We start from the raw sequence: 20,650 nt of genomic DNA on the forward strand, positions 1-20,650 counted from the left end.
TTTACGATGTCAATATATTTTTTTTAAAAATCTGACCTTTCAAAACATTCTTTGAGAAGTCCATTAAACACACAATAAGATTTTTTAATGAATTAACTTCTTTCCTAAATTATATTTTAAAATAATGGGTTTTTTTTGGAGAAATGCATAAAATTGAATTGATGGTTTTACTTCAAATACAGAGCTGCTTAAAGATCATAATATTTTCAGATATCTCTGAAGCTTCATCAGCTGATAAAGCCTCAAGTCAGTTTGTTTTATCAAGGCTTCATTTAATGGACAGCCAGTTGTCTGAAACGGAATAGACTAGAGTCTCCTGTAGGGATTAGAAGTCAAATGATGCTTCTTGCAGTTTTTCAATTAAAAAAACCCCTGTCTTTCATTTTCTCAATTTCCCTTGTTGGCAATCACTCTGCTCTTTAAGCACATAATTTTTCTGTTTGCTTTGATCAGTAGTTTACACATGACTGTGATCAGGTAACATGAAAGAGGATATTGTTATATAACATTGTTAAAAAGACAGGGAGTTTATTTAAGAAGCACATGCACACAAAGCTCAGTGGGACTTCTTTCCCTCCTTACTAATTAGAGAAGCAATTAAAATATTTTATCAAGAAACAAGCACACTGACTTCCACACTTAGTTAAGTGTTATTCTTTAGAGCATTCTTCACCCATACTTACTCATTTCCTCATGCATTAACTCAACTTACTGATGAAATTGGGAGCTAGCCACCTATCTTGTTGGAGGGTATAAGGATTTTCTATCCAAACAGTATCTTTTGTTTCAAGTACGATTGCTAGACTAATTGCATTGTCCAACTCTGATATACAAGATGGCGTGTTAGGTATTTACTTCAACAGTCATTCGCACATATAGACACACATACCTTCATACATATAAGTGCATGTAATATCCAAAACTTACCTGAAGTTGCTCATTTTTTATATATACATCTCAGAGTAGAGATATAATGTACCATTCTGGATTATTTTTCCTCTGTCCCTATTGATCTGCTCATTATAGAAATAAAGAGGCATTTCCTGGAAGTAAATATTCCAGATAGGCTGAATTTTGTGATATGCTGGATATGCTCTGATCAAGTCTATGAAACAAGTCTATGAAACATCTTAAAGGAAGACTTTAAAACATGGCATTCAATAATATCATTACTTTTCTTTTTCAAGCAGATGCAGTGAATAACTTATTTAGAATGCAACTTGATGCTTCTCCTTAAATCAGCAGCACTTTAGATGGCGTCTGATTTTAATAGGCAAACTAACCTATGCCTGGTTAGCTTTATTTATAGTATGCAAATTGAATGTCACTGTTCTAATAAGCAGCTCAGCCAACTTGTTTGCTAAAATATGCTTTTATTTCATTTCATTTCATTCATTTAAAATGTTATTTTAAAATGTTATTTTAAAGATCTTGAAATTTATTTTGAATGCTGTTTGTATGTTACATCCACGGAAGGATCACAAAAGGCAAGATAGTGGTTGTGGCAGAGCTATGCTGGGCACATTACTGACATAATATATGAATACCCTTAATTTTTATTCATTTTTCTGTAAAAATTGAGTTTAAGGAATCGGTTTACTATTATTGTTATTAGATTTTTAATCCCATCCTTTACATATTTTGGTCAACTAAAAGAAGCAGACATGACTAATATTCATGCTTCCAATTTTAGCTCAAAGTCATCTGCAAAAATTCCTCTGGGTCCTCTGCAGAAAAAAGATAAAGCATGAGCAAGCAGGATGATAGAAAATATTCCAGGGAATTTGGGAAGGTTGTGGGGAACACTCTTATCAGTTTGCCTTTGGATAAATGGGTGTTTTCTGATGAATCCTTCTTGCTATGCCACCTGTTTTCTGAATAGGTGAATTTTAGGCTGTGTTTATCTGTGCTTCATTTAAAATATGTTTTTGATTAATGTTAAAGCTGCAGTTGTGTGTGCTGCACTTTATTGCAAATATAATTGCAAATTATTGTTTATTACTAATTTCTATTTTACCTTTTTCATCTATGCAGGAAATTCTCATCCCTCTTTCCTTACTAGGTTTGCTCATTATCATAAGCATGATCCAACCAAACAAAAGACATGGCAGGATGCCAGATTCAGTTCTTTATTCTACAAATCGCACAAGTGTTTCTGAGTTTGTTGTAGGCTACACACCCATAACAAATGTAACAAGAAAGATCATGCACAAAATGATTTCAGAATACTGCCCAGAAGGTACTGAGAATCTGTACGATATTTTGTCCTAAATAAAACTGTTTTTCCTTTGGAAGTTACAACCCTTAAATGGCAAATCAGTTGTGATCCCTGCATGAAAATGTATTTTCTCCCTAAGTAAACAGAATTTTAAATTTTGCTTTCAATTTTTGGCAATTTAAATTTGTAAAAAAAACCAAACAAACAATAGGATGTTCTTTACTGCTCCAAAATAGTATTTAAGGTACTTGTTGGATCATTCAGTGCAAAATTTGTGAATAAAAACATAATAACGCCCCTTTTAAGAATAAAAAGTAGGTTAAATTAGGTAATTTTTAAAATGTTAAATTTGTTCATATTAAAAATGAGCATTACTGCATTCTTAGTATTGGTTTGTTGCATTTGTAAGAAAAAAATTGGCTTCTGAAAGGTTTGGGAAGATTACAGGTTGAAATATAGTACATTAAGCCTTATAGAAGTTTGTTATCTATTTCAGCATTTTTAAAATTGAAACTGGTAGCCAAAATTTAAAAACATTATAGCACCACCAAATTTTGACTGCTTGACTTTGAAAGGTCTAGCACAAAAGTGTTGCATGCATTACACTGGATGTTCATTCCTAATTTACAAGATGTATAGGATGTTAGATGTTAGATCCCAGAGTTAATAATAGCAGTGCAACTACCTCATGGATATCATTTGGTTATTAAGAATGTGGCAATTCCCATATAGTTTGAAAATGTCATTATCCCTGGTGAGTAAGTACAAATATAATAGTTTATTATTTTGCTGGGTTCACAAATGAGTGAAATACTTGAACATATACTACTGTCCTCCTATCACTATAAAATAAGCTTTTAATGTTTTGCAGGAAAAGAGGTGCAAGAATTTCTAACTGAACAAGAAATGAAAGAAGCCAGCCTTCTTAATCCCAAAAAGTTTATAGGTGTAATTTTTAAGGATTCTATGTCCTACCATCTCAGAGTTCCTCGACAAATGATTCCAGAATCTTCAAGCCATTTAGAATCAAAAAGTAAGTATATAAGATATATGTGCTCTTTAAAAAAAAAATAGAGCAGTTACATTGTCCAATTTTGTGCAATGTTGAAATAAGAATGTAAGGAATTTATTCTATAAAAATAGTATAATAAAACTGTTTAGCAGCAATAGGTAGTAAGAGCTATAGGATGTGATTCTAGGTCATGCAAATTATGTAAATTCCAATATTTGGTGAAAAGGGATGACATATCAAAGGAGTAAATATAGTAATATCATTAAATAGATGCTTTTATATTTTTGGAGATTAGAATTATTATTGGCCACCATAGATCCATTCGGCCATGTGTCCATCTCATCATGACATAGAATAAAGGAGATACAATGAGTTCTCAGATTGTTGTGATTTGAACATATAGAATAGAAACAGCCCAGTTTTAGCATAGTTAAACAATTAAAGTAAGCTAATATTTTCTTTCATATAATTTGTTTTTTCCATAGCTAGTTGTTCAAAGTCTTTTGAAATGTGTGAAGCTGAAGTATACTGGTACCATGGATTTACCGCATTACAGATCTGCATTGATGCAGCAATTATAGAGGTAAATATTAAATAATTCAGAATTTTATACACTTGAAATTTTTAAAAAGTACTGGGGTTTTTTTCCCCGTGAATTTTGACAGTGGCTGGGTTATATAAGCCATTATTTATTAAAGTGATTAATTGAATAAATTGTAGCTGGTTAGGTTCACAATCAATAGTAAGAAAATATGGTTTACAGTGGTTCAGGTTAACCATACTAAACCAAGATACATAAACCCCATTAGTATGTAGTGTGGCATATAAACATTGGCAGCATTTATTCATATAGGAGAAGACATAGATTAGGATTTCTCCATGAGAACCAAGGCATTCTCAGACTCCTACAAAACAAATAATCAAACTCCCAGTGTTTCAATGTTTAATGTAAATAATTAGTAATTTATTTGTTTCCATTTCCAAGGAAAGAACTGTTCCTATTAAATTGCTTGTTCTATATAACTTTATTATCTGTATGTAACTAAAACTCTCTGTCTGTAACCTTTAACTGGGTGAAATAGGGCATCATAGAGCAAATTTTTAACCAAGATACTTCAAATGGACTAACTAATAGAGTACATCCAAAATCTGCGACTCATGTCTCTTATGAAATTTGACAAATTTTACAAAACATTTTAAAACATAAAACTATAAAGTATTTTATGATATAATACAAAACATCCTAAAATATTTCACATGGACATCTCCTGATGTTTGACTATGCTATACATTTCCAGCATGGGTTACTTTAAGGCATCTCCCTGAATTTTTAAGAAGTTTTCAAGTACATTAGAAATTCTACTATTAGGCATTGATAAATCTGGTAAGGAAATATCTCTGACATGATTATCAGTATATCCTGATATATACATACACAAACACATACATACTGTACATGCAGAAGTAGCTTGCCATTACCTCCTTCCTGGTCCAAAGCCACACTGCTGGCATTGTGCCTGAAAGGGAACTAGAACTCCCAGTGTCCTGGTTTCTAGTCTGATGCTTTAATCACTACACCAAACTGGCCCTCATAGATCTATTTATAATAATATAAATAATGTAAGAAATGTCCCATCTTAGTGAAACATTATTAGTGGTCTGCTTGACTGGTTTTTAGATAGAGTGGTGATACGAATTCATCTTTTTAAGTTTCATATGTTAGGCAAGCAAATTGTTTAATTAAATCTAAGGCATTCCCCCTCCCCCTAACAGTAATCCTTCTATTGATAGAAAAAAGAGCGAGTGCTGTCCTCCCCCCCCCCAACAATCTGTATAACCTTATCAGCCCTGGGGGTCAGGAGGTGGCAGGACTGAGTCCATTCATCAGTTACATCAACTTGTAACTGATGTTCCTGCTTGTTTTTGTTAACTTCAGCTGCTGCTTTGTTTTGTTTTTCTTTGTTTTATATGTTTTCATTTTTTTCTCTTAACATTTTTAGCTTCCCAGAGTCATGAACTTGAGATAGGTATAAATTGAAATCAGTCAATCTGTTTGAGATGGTTGGGGAATCCTGAATAGCAGACCTGGAAAACCCCCGGGTTATAGACAGGAGGAAGAAATGCTGTCAGGATTAGATTTTCACTTGGGCAAGACTGGATTTTCCCCTTTGATGTATTCAAGCTTATCTCTGACTTTGAAAACAGAAATGATCTGCAAGACCTCTGGTAATATTCAACATATTTTAACTTTTCCCTTTCCCCCCCAAGTTTAAGACCAATCATTCTGTTTTGGAAGGCCTGGAGGAAACAGAAGTTGTCATAATGGGGAAATCTGCTGCAGTGGAAATCGATTATTTTTTTCGTGGAGTCATTCTGATTTACTTAGTGATTGCATTTTCGCCATTTGGATATTATTTGACAATCCATATCATGACAGAAAAAGAGAAGAAACTGAAAGAATTTTTAATAGTAATGGGACTTCAAGACACGGCATTTTGGTATGTGAATTTATTTATTTAATAAATAAATAACTCAAGGTGGTGAACATACCTAATTACTCTTTCCTTCTCCTATTTTCCCCATAACAAAAACTCTATGGGATAGATTGGTCTGAGAGTGAGTGACTTACCCAAAGTCACCCAAGGATTTCTTGTCCAAAAATCTCAAATGTAAACAAGTAAAAATAATACCTTCTCCAATATTTTTCACATGTTGACCAGAACATTGGAGCATAACAGTTTTTCTAATTAAATATAATGCTCTGGATAATGTTTGTATCACAAAATAGAAACTGCTTTGAGTGAGTATGGATGTATTGTAATATTGTAGATTGTGTTGTCATATTATTGTTTGTAAGTTATTTTGGTGCTTTTATCTTTTTTTAATATTTCTTTCTTACTATTTATATATTTTATTCCAAATATGTTAAATAATTTTCAACAACTGGAGTTTTCCCTTTGTGCTTTAGGTATCAAATAGGTATCAGTTCTTTTGAGTTAATTATTGTTTTGAAATAATATTTGTTAACCTACAATAGATATGGTAAATGATTATATAAATTAAATCTATAACTTTTTAATGCTACTAGAATGTTATAAAATTCAAATATATGCCAAAACAGAAAAAAATGTTTGGAAATAGTAGTTTAAGAAAAATAAGAGTTGTTCTTGAAAAGGTGATGCAAGATATATTGAATCTTTTTGCTTATACAAGGCTGCTAAAGATCATGATCTACTTCAGGCTCTCTTACACAAATGTACAGGTAGTCCTCCACTTACAACAATTCACTTAGTGACAGTTCGAAGTTACAACATCACTGGAAAACATCACTGACTTATGACCATTTTTCACAATTGCAACCATTATAGCAGTCCCATGTCCCTGTGATCAAAATTCAGATGCTTGGCAACTGACTCATATTTATGATGGTTGTAGTGTCCAGGGATCACGTGATCACCTTTTGCAGCCTCCTGACAAACAAAGCCAATGAGGAATCCAGATTCACTTAACAACTGTGTTACTAATTTAACAAGTACAGTGATTCATTTAACAATGGTGGCAAGAAAAATTGTAAAATGGAGCCAAACTCATTGTCTCGCTAAGCAATAGAAATTTTGGACTCAATTGTGATCGTAAGTTGAGGACTATCTGCATGTTATCTTTGACCATGACTGTATTTATTTAACAATGACCACACTGTTAACTTCTTTTAAAAACTGTATAGTTACACAATCGTATCAACATCTTGTGATGATCACCTCCAAACAAAGCCATCTGTACCACAATGCTTATAGGCAGGGACAACAAAACATTTACGTTGTAGGACTGAGGGATTTTAAAGTGCAGATACTTTTTGTCATTTATAATACCATAATATAATTCTCTGTTATTTGGATCGGGCTCATCTAAAACATTGTGGAGTAACAAATTCAAAAATTAATTGATTTCGTGTTTTCCTGGAATCAGCATCTTTCCAATGTAGTTCTTTGCCTAATTTTTTTCCATATATCTTTGAAGTAGCTGTCCCATATGTAGTACTCGCTTACTGGCTGCCTTGTTTAGCAAACATTCAAAACATTTGAACAACTGGGGGGAAACAACAGCTTTGTGATCACTCCTGATGTTTATGACTGTCATAGCATTCTGCAGTGACCTAATTACCATTCAAGTGGTTCATAACTGGCATGCATTTATAGTTGTCACAGCACCGTACGGTCATGTGATTGCCATTTGCAATCTTCACAACCAGCTTTCGATAAGTAAAATTAATGGAGAAGGTGGAAGTAAAATGATAAGTCACAGAAACAAGATGTCTTACTTAACAACCATGGTGATTCGCTTAATGATGGTAGCAGAAGTGACATTGTAAATCTGGTGTGGTCATGTGATTTTTTCATTTAGTGACTGCAGTTTTTAGCGATAAGAGTTGCCAGCCCCAATTGTAGTCTGTAACAAAGGACTATCTCCATTGTTCTGTTCAATCCATGCTTCTAGTTTTCATGAAATCATGGAAACTAAAACCTAGGCTTCTTTCATCTTATGTACGTGTTTGCAATCCCATTCTGATTTATTTCATTTCTCTTTTCCCATTTTTACTTATTTGCTTCCTGCTCCTTCCTTATCCATTTTTTTCAGTTCTACAGTTCGTGATTTGTTTTAAATTAAATTAAATTTCTATTTTCCAATGCTATTGCTATTTGTGTAAAAAATTCAGAATGAGAATGGAGTGAAAGCAGATGAAACAACTTGAGTGCAGAAAAAAAAATGTTAAACCTAATTTGACTAATTTAATGGAGGAACATTTAAACAGCTTTAATCAATTATAACAAGATCTCTGTTTCAAAGTAACTAGTCACTGAGGGACAAACCAGAGATGAATTTAAACATGTCATTGCACTGATTGTCTACTTTTTAGAAAATTTAGTTTTCTAAATATGTGTTGGGTGGTTTTAGAAAATTTAGTTTTCTAAATATGTGTTGGATGGTTAATATTATTTTTTTCTTGTTAATTGTTGGATTCACGGAGATTACCTGGACAAGTCTCTGCAGGATTTTTGGCAAGGTTTTTCAGAAGTACTTGGCCATTGGCTTTTTCCTAGAGCTGGGAGAAAGTCCCTGGACCAAGGTCACCTAGCTGGCATTGTGCCCAAAGCAAGACTAGAACTCAGTCTCCCAGTTTCAGCCTGATGCCTTAATCCTACACCAAACTGGCTCTGTCCTAATAAATGTAAATGTAAATACAAATAGAAAAATAAATAGCATCAGCTGGGGAAGGAGGATAAATGGAGAATGATGGAACCTAGGAGGCAAGGTGGAATCCAGAGGAAAACTCTTTCTGTGGAGATAATATTAGCATTAGGATAAATCTCAGATTCAAACAGTAATTTTTAGATAAAATTTAAAACAATTTATTTTAACATGTTGGAATAGTAGTGTTTTCATTAAAATAATACCTGTGAATAATTATATTCCTTCCACTAAAAAAACATAAGTTAATCTAATATCAATTGTTATTCACCCATTAATAGACATTACTTAATAGAAAACTATCTTCTTTTGAAGTTTAATTAATCTAATATGTTACAAGAGATACATACACACAGCAAATATTTTGTACTGTTATAAAATCTGCTATAGTTCTGTGTTTCTTTGCTTTATTTATTTCATGTAAGGACTTCTGGAAGTGCTGTCCCTCTTCATTGCCCTGAATGTTTTCTTTCAAATTAATAATTTGCATGGGTTACTTTAAAGTCACAAATCTTTGTTTTGTGCTTCTTTTTTCTAGGCTGTCTTGGGTCTTGCTATACTCCAGTCTGATATTTGTTATGTCCTTTCTCATGTCGATCATTGCAACATTCTCTTCACTCTTTCCTCAAAGTAGCAGCTTTGTGATATTTCTTCTTTTTTTCCTATATGGAATATCCTCCGTAAGTGTGTGTGTGTGTGTATTTGTGTGTGAATGCACTCCTTGTCACTCTGTTGTGGATACTGTGTTAACAATTGTGAGTTCCACCTCGCTGTTGATGTTCCTAGGGAATAATTCTACGATCTTTTCACAAAGATAGGCAACAATACAGACATTTACATTTGGGATGAATGCCAGGAACTTGTGTAGTTCTGGCAAATGCATTGCTTTAAACAAAGAACAGCACAGGAAAATGAGTAACTATCCAAATCATCCATAAGTATTCTGTCACAACAGAAACAGTATTACATGTGAATATTCAACACTTCTCAAAGTTGCTTTGAAACATGTGGGAATGAGAATTTAGAAGATATTCACAGCTCAGGATCCTGAAACGGTCTTCTGCAGCTACCACATAATTCTGGGGAAAGCCGTGGCTGCTTTAAAGAAATATAGATAAATCTATATTCACATCCCTGTATACTTTGAAACAACTTTTTGAAATAAATTCCAAATAATTTCGCAGTCCTAAGGATAATACCCCATTACTATGCATTGCCCATTCATGAAAAACCCATTCAGTTAAGAAATAATTATCTCAAAGGACTCAGTAATATTACAGGTAAGCTTAGGCTTAGGACTGGTCACTTTAGCGGCCATTTGAAGTTACAACAGACCTCCCCCAAAAGGTACTTACAACTGTGTTCTGACAGCTAAGGCCACAACCACCGCTGCTGTCATATGACTGCATTTTGGGACTTGGCAACCAGCCGACATTTACTGCTGTTTGAAGCATCCCTCAGTCATAGGCAGCGATTTAGAATGTTTACTTAATTTTTTGGGCAAAAATAACCCATAGCGAAAAATGGGTTAATTTAACGACTGTGGCATTCGCTTAACGACTGCAATAAAAAAAATGAGTCAGTCATGGGTGACTTGCTTTATGCTGTCACTGCTTACAATCATAATGGGCAGGCTCTATTAGGGTAATCGGTTATGAATTACCTGTACTTTATCCAAAATATTAAACAAAAATATCATAGCAGTTTACCCACATGACAAAGTGATTATTATGTATTATTTATATAGATGAATTTTCTTCGCTTGTAGTGCTAGAACACTGGTGTCAAACTCGCCGCATCACATGACATTTCGCGATGTTTTTTCCTTTGCGGAGCTGAGGTGGGCGTGGCCTGTGGCGTGGCCACCAGTTTGACACCCCTGAGCCAGACAGTCAAGCTGCAAAAAGGAAAATAAAATCCCTGTTTTTTTTTTACTAGACAAGGCCATAAATGAAACAAACCAAAAACCTAGATCACATCATAATATTCCACATAACTTCATAATGTCTTAACATAGTCATATTAAAATTATGTGTAGACAGAAAAGACTTTAAACCTAAACAAAGATGTTCTGTGATAATAATTGCTTAATGAAAAAGGCAAGCTATTTGCCCAGGAAAGCCCTTCCTTAAGGAGAGTAGGTATCTCAGTATGCTATCCACCTGCCCCAGCACTAAGGCCTCTCCATGATCTTAGTAGGAGTGATCTAAGATAGCAGTCCAAGCCTTGCAGTAAGCAGACGTTGATTTGATTCTTTCTAAAAACCAGTCTTCACATTTTGGCTGCTGGTTAATAACAGTAATGTCTGATGGGTAAGAAGCGGAGGAAGCTGAACCAGAACTGGAGGTTTTTAAAGAAAAGACTGAACAGCCACATATCTGAAATAGTATAGGTTCTCGTTCTTGAACAGGAGACTGGACTAGAAGACCTCCAAGGTCCCTTCCAACTCCTATTCTATTCTATTCTATTCTATTCTATTCTATTCTATTCTATTCTATTCTATTCTATTCTATTCTATTCTATTCAACTTGTACTCAGTTTAAGTTCTGAGTACTGCTCAATTTAATGTTTTAAATTTATAATTGTATCACCCAGAATGAGGAAGTTTTTAATAGGGCCTTTGCTCTATTGGAACACAACAATTTTAGTACGTAGGAGGTTTGAAATCTCAAATGTGAGGACAGTCTCTCTTTCAAAGATAAAATATGCATACACAGAAATGTACCTGAAATTATACCATGCTGTAAACAATGTAGTCCCAACACATTTGCAGGCATAAAGTTGGGGAAGCTGGCATACTGTACTCTCTGTAGGAAGTTCTGTATAAGTTGTGAGATAGACATCACTTTTTGTCTTTTGAAATAGGTGGCCACATATAAAAGTCTCATTTTGACATTTTGAAGTGAGATTTCTTGCACCCTGAAATGTGTTTTCTATTTTTCTTTAGATTTCCTTTGCATTTATGCTAACATCGCTTTTTAAGAAATCGTCGAATGCTGGCTCAGCACAGTATTTCACGACTGTGGCTTTTGGTGCTATAGGTGTGACTATTGTCCTGCTGCAAGATTTCCCAAAATCCTTTGTGTGGTCATTAAGTCCACTGTGTGAGTGCACATTTTTAGTTGGAGTTGCACAGGTTAGTAAAGCATCCTATTGGCTTGTTACTATTATTTGTGACTGACTGAACTTTATTCTACTTCGATACATGTCACATATATCCTTGATTCAAACATTCAGCAAATGTAATACTTTTTTTAAAAAATGGATTTATCAATTCAAATGGGAATTTTATTTTTAAAATGAGAAGTATGTCTTGTTAACCTTGAAAGCTGTGCATTAATTCCTTCCTAATTAAAATTTGCAGAGATTTGTGGGTTGGCATTCAATTTCAATGAAAAGAACTAATCTCACATCATAAGCTTTCATACTATATACTGTCTGTATGGCATTACCACAGTGAATCTACTGTTCAGTGGTTTTTATAAATTTGTATTTCCTTAGATATAGGCACAGATTTTCTTGAGCTTTAATATTAGCTTTTGATATAAATGTCGCTTCCAGTCAGTTCTGTTTTGCTATAAATTCAAGCTGCAAAACCCTTTCCTTTTTCCTGCTATTCCCTCTTGGCAGGAAAATATTCCACTCTGTTTTTCTCTCTGCTTAAGAGTATATTTTATGCACCAGAACCATTAAACCATATATTGGGTTCTCTGGAGAAATTGCTTTTTCCAGCACACCTCTATAGCAGAATGCAGTTGCAGTGGGATGGAGCACATGAGGGAGAATTAGCATAAATTATAAGAATAATGTGAAATTACAATCATAGGTATTTGTGGGAGGGAAAGGGGCCAAATGATACAACATATGTCATGATATCCTGATGGAAACCTTATGACTAGCCTCTTGCATCCAATGTCAGGACACACATACAAAAGGGTGGGATTTGTATTAGAACATCACAATGTATATTTCAGCCATGTTTTTTTTATCAAAATAGTAATGGGTGTCTGTGGGTGCAGCCTTTAGTTTAAAATAAGAAAGATGTAAAATATATAGCTTCTTTATTACATGTTGCTACACTTTTTGCTGTCTTGGCCACAATTTTTATTGTATTGCCAGCTGTAAACCAGAAATGAAGGCTTGGAGAGAAGAAAACTTAATAAACACAGAGGTATTGTTTTCTGAGCATTCATTAGCTTGTAGCTGCTGGTTCAAATCTGAATTAAGCTTGGGGGAGATTTCCCTTTCATTATTCTCCGATAATTAGAGTTATGTAACTCTTAACTTTTCCTTAACAATTTAATGTTGCAGCACTTTCACATTTGATTACAGGTTATACACCTGGAAGATTATGAACATGGAGCTGTTTTCTCACATTTAACCCACGGCCCTTATCCACTAATTATTGTTGTTACGCTCTTGGCTCTTGATAGCATGCTGTATCTACTCCTAGGGATTTATTTTGATCAGGTGATTCCAGGTATGTTTATTAGAACTGGAAAAGAATGTAAGTGGTGAGATATATTCAGTAATCATTCAGACATAGTACTTAAGTAGGGAAGAAGAAATTTTGAATCTGAAACTTGGTCTTAGTGAGAGAGAGCCTCCATGGCGTTTAACATTCCGCAACATTCATATATGTTACAGAAGCTCAGAAAGAAGGCATTACATATAGTCTTTGAATTACAACTGTAATGGAGCCTGCTCATTCATTAGCGGTTTTAAGTTGTGATGGTCATAAAGCTAGTCATCACATGACTGATCCAATTCTACAACTTTTTTGTGTGTGGCAGTTGTTAAGCAAATGCCACAGTTGTTAAGGGAACCTATTGTTCATTCTGGGGTATTTTTGCCCCAAACCAGAATTAAATGACACTTTTCAGCAAAATATGACTGTGGGATGCTGTAAACAACTGTAAAGGAAGGTTGGTTGCCAAGCACCAGAAATGCAATCATGTTACTGTTGGGGGGTGGTCAGCTGTCGGAACTTCATAAGTGGGTTGTAAGTATCTTTCGGGGTGGTCCATCATAATGTCAGATGATCACTAAGCAATCAGTTGCAAGTTGACTATTTACATATACAATGAACTAATTTGCCACAATGGTGCAGTGGCACTCAGTACGCAGAGTGCAGTACTGCAGGTTACTTCTGCTAACTGCCAGCTGCCTGCAATTTGGCAGTTCAAATCTCACCAGGCTCAAGGTTGACTCAGCCTTCCATCCTTCCGAGGTGGGTAAAATGAGGACCCAGATTGTTGTTGTTAGGCTGACTCTGTAAACCGCTTAGAGAGGGCTATAATGCAGTAAAGCAGCATATAAGTCTAAGTACTATTGCTAATTTAAAAATTATGCTAAGCCAATCTACATTAAATCTTAAGAGTTGTTTAAACTAAAATTGGCTGAGTTTGCACAGCTTACCATATTTTTTGGACTACAAGACGCTCCGAAGTGTAAGACACACCTAGCTTTTGGGGAGAAAAACAAGAAAAAAAATCTCCCCCTGCCTCCTAACAATTTGCCTCCTTGCAGCAAACAGTATGATCAGCTTCAGCACAGCCTGATTAGCACAAGCAGCTGATTGTTGGTTAGATCAGCCTCCCGACGATCAGCTGTTTTAGGTTGCAGGGATTGCCATCGCCTATTGCCACCTCTGCATGCCCCATTTTCGGCCTCCGCATCCTGTTTTCGACCTCTGCACACCCCATGTTTGACTCGTTCCAGGCAGCGGGAATCGGAACAGGCTGAAAATGGTGCGCACAGAGGCTGAAAACGGGATGTGGAGGCCAAAAATTTGCCAAAAAAAAGAGTGGTGTTCAAAAATGAAATAGTGCAAGCTAGTGGGAAAATTAGATCTTGACCAACAATTCTTTTCATTGTTGTACACATAGTTTAAAACCACCTTTTTGAACTGCCCCAATACTCCAAAATATTTAACATTCACCCTTTTATTTATGGGTATTTTATTTCTAGGAGCATATGGATTGCGACGGAGTTTTTTCTTCTTTTTAAAGCCTTCATTTTGGATAAAAAAGACAAGAAATTATGAAGAATTGTATGAGAGTTGTGGTAATGAAAACCTAGATTTCAATCAGGTCATTGAACCTATACCTTCTGAATTTAAGGGAAAAGAAGCTATCAGGTATGACAGATTAAGTTTGATTAAATTTAAATTGATTAAATTTGAATACCATGATGCCAATTAATATATATTTTGTATGAGGAAAGTAACAGGGTAATTTGTTTATGCAACCACAAATGAAGAGCAACTTTAGTTGAATACAGTTTTTCTTTTTAAAGTTCAGGAATATGGAAAATAAATATCTGCCATTTAAATATTACATGATAATTTCCATATATAAATATTCTTTACTCTGCCATGTGAAATTATTTTGTGTGTGTTCTTTATAGGGCTGTCATGTTATTTTGTGTGTGTTCTTTATAGGGCTGTCATGATTTATATAGCCCAAGGGAAAACAATCCATACTGGATGTTGGTTGGCATTGGTTTCCATACCCTTTTACTACAACATCATAAAAAGCATTTGTATGTCAGCCGTGAAGGTAGACCAGATCAAGAAAGAGACTCCCATGCATGTCTCATCTCATCTCATTTTGTGTCAGAAATGCAGGAACTAGAAGGGAGAAAATTATTAATTTAAATTTTAAAAGATTAAAACTTTAATAAGCATAAATTTATATAGTTCTAGCCCAATACTGGGCCATATTGATTGCATGGGTATTTCCAAGCAGCAACTCTTCTGTGTACATGTCAGTCCCAGGGGGCTCTGTAAAAGATGGATAATTGTTTGAATAGTGCCACATTCGAAATAAATATCCTTGTCCTCTGGGAGAAACCTCCATTATTCCATGTGGTCTTTATTTCTGGCCCAAACTAGCTACACATCATGCATGTAAAAACTACAATGTACTCTGATTTCTTAAAAAGTGTATCTGTTCTTAAAAATTGCATCTGACTGTCTTCTTTTCAGAATCAGCCATATTGAGAAATCTTTTGTTAAAAATGATGACGTTGTGGAGGCTTTGAAAAGTAAGAGTGTTTAATTTTCAGTAATCTGTGACATTGGAATTCTTGCACTTTGTTAACAGTGATATAAGCGAGTAACTCTTAACAATCAGGATTTGTTAATTCTTCAAGGACTTTAATTATGTTCAGTATATGCTAATGCATGCAACTTAAGAGTCATTAAAATATTCTTTCCATGTCATTCTAAATGTTTATGATGGGGCTAGTAGCAGTGCTTACTGATATATATATAATCCCAACACTAATTATTTTTTTAATAGATTTATCCTTTGACATATATGAAGGTCAGATCACAGCATTGCTTGGACACAGTGGAACAGGCAAAACAACTTTGATGAATATTCTTTGTGGATTGTGTCCACCATCTGACGGTATCTATTGTTAAAATGTCTTTATTTTTCTTTTTTTATGCCCACTTTTTTAAATCTTGCCCATTAAAATCCTCTTTGTTGTTCTACACATATGTAAAATGCTTAAGATATAATGTCCCATTCCCCTTTGATGCATGTGTAAATTGTGTACAATGTGTCAAATATGAATTCATAAAAGTTTCATATAGGTTTCCTGAGTAATCTATTATAGCAAATGACTCTTTCTCTCTATTATTTTTTAATGTATTATGATAGCTATACCTATTTCACTGTATTCTATCTGTTGTTAGCCATATGATTATTTATTATCTTCACTATTTTTATAAATTAGGCTTTGCATCAATATATGGATATCAAGTTTCTGAAATAGATGACATGCTAGATGTAAGAAAGATAATGGGAGTTTGCCAACAGATAGATATATTTTTTGATGTATTAACCGTGGAAGAGAATTTATCAATTATTGCCTCTGTTAAAGGCATACCTCCCAATGATTTAATACAAGAGGTGAGTCAGTTAAATACCACTTATATTCCATGCCCACTATTATCATTTTAATAAAATAAAATTACCGAATGTTCTTCTTTCCAGCAAGACTATAAATCATCATACCATTCATCAAGTTGAAGCCGATTAAAATACGTATGTTTTTAAAAAGTTAACATACATATACCTGGATTAGTAAAAAAAATTTATACTAAGACAATTGGAAATTAGAATATAGAATTAAGCGTGTAATTTAGGTTTAAAATGATTAATTTCATTTCATATTTTAAGAAAACTTATAAACTAGGGACACAGTAAGGAAATATCTTTTATCAAATCAAATGCTCCTAACAGTTCTTGTTTTTAACAAGTTTTATATCTATGCTTATGTGTGTACATATACGTGTATAAATTTTGCATCACAAAATCTCTTCCAATCAATCTCTGATGGAAGGGATAATACTTGACTGCGCTGTTCAGCTGATTGCTAGATGTGAGAATGTGTGAAGTTATTATGGGTGTTCTTAATGTTTTCAGTTTTAAACTACCTAGAATCTAGATTGAATTGAGTGGTATACAAGCTTGTATAATTAATAAACATAATAATGCATAATATTTTATTATTATAATACATAATATATACATAATAACCCCTTTTCTGCTGGATTTTGTAAGGTTCAGAACGTTTTATTAGACTTGGATATGCAGTTCTTTAAAGATAACCAAGCAAAAACCTTGAGTGGAGGCCAGAAAAGGAAGCTGTCAGTCGGATTTGCAGTTCTTGGAGATCCAAAGGTAAACATCAAAAGGACGAAGCATTTTTGTTTTTTGCATCTCATCTCATCTTACAAGTATTTGTAAAATTGATTCCATTGCAAAATTATAATTTCCATTGACCATATTTATTTATTTAATCAATTTATGTAATGCTCATTTCACATACAGAATGTGATTGTGGGAGGCTTACAGTAAAAATAAATGAAATAATTTTGATACAATGAGTCAAGTACATAGCAGCCATAGTAAGGGTGGTATTCTACTGGTTCGAACCGGTTCAGGCGAACCGAATGTTAAATTTTCATCTGACCATCTGGCCCTACCCCTCCCAGGAGTCTCCATGCAATGCAGGTAAGTGCAGGGTCCGCATGGAGGCTCTGGGAGGGGGAAAAAATGGGCCTTCCGGAAGTCCAGAAATGGGCCTGTTTCTGGCTTCCGGAGGGCCACCAGAACCTGGGGAAGGCTGTTTTCGCCCTCCCAGAGGCTCGGGGGAGGCGTCTGAACCACTGGGAAAGTGAAAAATGGCCCTCCCGGAAGTCTGGAAACAAGCTTGTTTCAGGCTTCTGGTGGGTCTCAAGAGCCCAGGGGAGGTTGTTTTCGCCCTCCCAAAGGCCCAGGTGAAGCCTCCGGACTCTTGGGAAAGTAAAAACAGCCCTCCCAGAAGTTCCCACCATAGCCATGCCCACCCAGCAACCAGGCAGCGAACTGGTTGCTAGAATTTTTGAATCCCACCCCTGACCCATAGCAATTATAATTTATAATGTGAAAACAGATCATTGTTTCAGTGATTGTTTAGCTTGTAACCTTTGTCAGTTCTGATAATTGAACGATGACAGGTGCCTGTCTTTTAACAGCAACATATCAAAAGATTATCAGTGCTACTGGGCAGATTAGCTTGATAACTAATGTGATTATAGCAATATTGTAGTTTTCCTGAGGAAGATTACATTTTAAATGTTGTGCTGTTTATTTATGTAGTTACCTCAGTCTGGAAAAGGTGACTTGCTGCTACAGCCACAGGACAGAATCAGTGTAAATCTTAGGTGTTGATCAGATTCAGCAGATTCTGACTATTTCTGGAGAACCGGTAGTGGAAATTTTGAGTAGGTCGGAGAACCGGCAAATACCACCTCCAACTGTAGATTACAGTATCTTTCCCCTGCCATGCCCACCAAGCCACACCCACAGAACCGGTAGTAAAAAAAATTGAATCCCACCACTGGTGTTGATATGCCCACAGTATAAATATTTTGCTACAACTGGTATAAAGCTATTTTGGATTAAACTGTAAAAGTGATACAGATAGTCTTCAACTTACAATCATTTGCTTAGTGACCGTAGAACAGCACTGAAAAAAGTGCCTTATGGCTGCTTTTCAGATTTACAACCATTGCAACAGTGCCGTGGTCACATGATCAAAATTCGGACACTTGGCAACTAGCATGTATTTATGACAATCGCATTGTCCCAGGGTTATGTGATTATCGTTTGCAAACTTCTGACAAAGTCAGTGAGGATGTCAGATTCACTTAACAACCATGCTACTAACTTAACAACGGAAGTGATTCACTTAACGGTTGTAAAATGTTCAAATGTTATGTTGAAAGGTCATGAAATGGGGCAAAATTCAACTAACAACTTTATTTTTTTAGCAACAGAAATTTTGGACTCAATTGTGATCATAAATCAAGGACTACTGTACTGTGTGATTTCTATTGTGAATTCCAAATTATGAGTTTCAACTTTGGGTGACATTAATTTAACAGATAATAGATAATCAGAGTTAGAAGGGACCTTATAGGTCATCTAGTCCAACCCCCCACCCAAGCGGGAGACCCTACACCATTTCTGACAGATGGGAGTCCAATCTCTTCTTGAAAGTCTCAAGTGATGACGCTCCCACAACTTCCGAGGGCAAGCTGTTCCATTGGTTGATTGTTCTCTGTCAGAAAGTTTTTCCTTATTTCCAGGTTAAATCTCCTCTTGTTCAGTTTCCCTCCATTATTCCTTGTCTGGCCTACAGGCGCTTTAGAAAATAGCTTGACCCCTTCCTCCATGTGGCAGCCCCTCAAATATTGGAAGACTGCTATCATGTCTCCCCTGGTCCTTCTCTTCACTAGACTAGCGAAGTCCAGTTCCTGTAACCGTTCTTCATGTGTTTCAGCCTCCAGTCCCCTAATCATCCTGGTTGTTCTTCTCTGTACCATTTCTAGAGTCTCAACACCTTTTTTATAATGTGGTGACCAAAATTGGATGCAGTACTCTAGATGTGGTCTTACCATTTTATAAAATTTCTTTTTTACTTTGCTCATTGCTTTCTTATAATGGTTATATCCTTATCACATTTAATTTTGTGATCATATCACATATGTTTTGATACAAAGTAGTAATAGAGTTAATGAAGATTATTTATGCTGTGTTCAAAATGATTACTTAATGATACGTGTGTGTATGTGTTTATTTAGGTATTGCTGTTAGATGAGCCAACAACTGGTATGGATCCATGCTCACGGCAAACTGTTTGGAACCTCTTGAAAAACAGAAAAGCAAATTCTGTGACAGTATTCAGTACCCATTTCATGGATGAAGCAGACATCGTTGCAGGCATGTTGAGCGATATGCACCCCATGAATACAGCAGTTATTCCTTTGATGGTTACTGTCTAAAAAAGAATAACTGAAGATTCCATGTACTCTTGTTTTTAGATCGGAAAGCTGTGATTTCTCGAGGAATGCTGAAATGTCTTGGCTCCTCTCTCTTCCTTAAAACAAAATGGGGAATTGGCTATCGTTTGAGGTATTATTAGCTTCATTGCCTATTTCAAATAGATTTTACCAACTACATTACTTGCACCTAAGCTTTATAAAGTGTTTCTGAACCATCATAATTTTATTTCATGAAAGAGAGGGTTGAAATGTAGGAAGAGAGTTATTGGTTTTTGGGGAGGGCAATAATGATTAGCAAACTTAGTAAAAAAAGGCAGTTTGTAATACATCCTGAGGATCCATGAATAGTGGGCAGGCTATTAACATTTTAAATAATTAAAATGTAAATGCTTTTTATTTTACATAACTTATAATGCTGTTTTCTCATCTGCAAATATGAAGTAGCTGAGATTGTATGAGCTGCACATATAACAGTAAAATTATCTGAATAAATTTATTAAATATTCAAGTAATCAAACATGAATAGATCATAACATATCTGCCTTCTTGAAGCTTAACATTTATTTACTGGTTCTATAATGGAATGTTTGTAGTTAAAAAATAATGCACACTATAATAACATTAAAATAGAAACAGTAGAGGAAAACTATCAATTGTTAGGAGCCTTCAAACAGATTTGCTATAATGAAGAAAAGAACATTTTTCACCAATCCTGGCCATATACCTCCAGCACACCAATTGTAGTGCTTCAACACCTTTATTTATTTATTAAACTCATAAGTTACTCTGGGCGTCTTACAACATTTAAAAATCCAGAATATAAAACTCC

General features: G+C 34.9%; 1 protein-coding gene across 5 annotated transcripts in view; it reads left to right on the top strand.

Moving 5' to 3' along the window:
* The window catches only part of LOC113417418 (cholesterol transporter ABCA5-like), a 48,024-nt gene that overhangs the window by 2,652 nt on the left and 24,722 nt on the right, over positions 1 to 20,650 (top strand). For 2 of the 5 annotated variants that reach the window (XM_026675811.2, XM_087956054.1), the window contains 14 exons: positions 2,035 to 2,239; positions 3,090 to 3,251; positions 3,716 to 3,813; positions 5,499 to 5,728; positions 9,016 to 9,157; positions 11,425 to 11,613; positions 12,810 to 12,957; positions 14,448 to 14,616; positions 15,466 to 15,524; positions 15,782 to 15,892; positions 16,224 to 16,399; positions 17,054 to 17,173; positions 19,621 to 19,759; positions 19,861 to 19,951. In XM_026675811.2, coding sequence (XP_026531596.2) covers positions 2,035 to 2,239; positions 3,090 to 3,251; positions 3,716 to 3,813; positions 5,499 to 5,728; positions 9,016 to 9,157; positions 11,425 to 11,613; positions 12,810 to 12,957; positions 14,448 to 14,616; positions 15,466 to 15,524; positions 15,782 to 15,892; positions 16,224 to 16,399; positions 17,054 to 17,173; positions 19,621 to 19,759; positions 19,861 to 19,951 — 2,039 coding nt within the window. The remainder of the gene's footprint in view (positions 1 to 2,034; positions 2,240 to 3,089; positions 3,252 to 3,715; positions 3,814 to 5,498; positions 5,729 to 9,015; positions 9,158 to 11,424; positions 11,614 to 12,809; positions 12,958 to 14,447; positions 14,617 to 15,465; positions 15,525 to 15,781; positions 15,893 to 16,223; positions 16,400 to 17,053; positions 17,174 to 19,620; positions 19,760 to 19,860; positions 19,952 to 20,650) is intronic. The other 3 variants (XM_087956055.1, XM_087956056.1, XM_087956057.1) reach the window with 3 other exon arrangements.

This window comes from Notechis scutatus, chromosome 2 (genome assembly GCF_049901735.1).
Source record: "Notechis scutatus isolate UNSWTSFEM ecotype Mainland chromosome 2, rNotScu1.2, whole genome shotgun sequence".
In the NCBI taxonomy this organism is placed as follows: Eukaryota; Metazoa; Chordata; class Lepidosauria; order Squamata; family Elapidae; genus Notechis; species Notechis scutatus.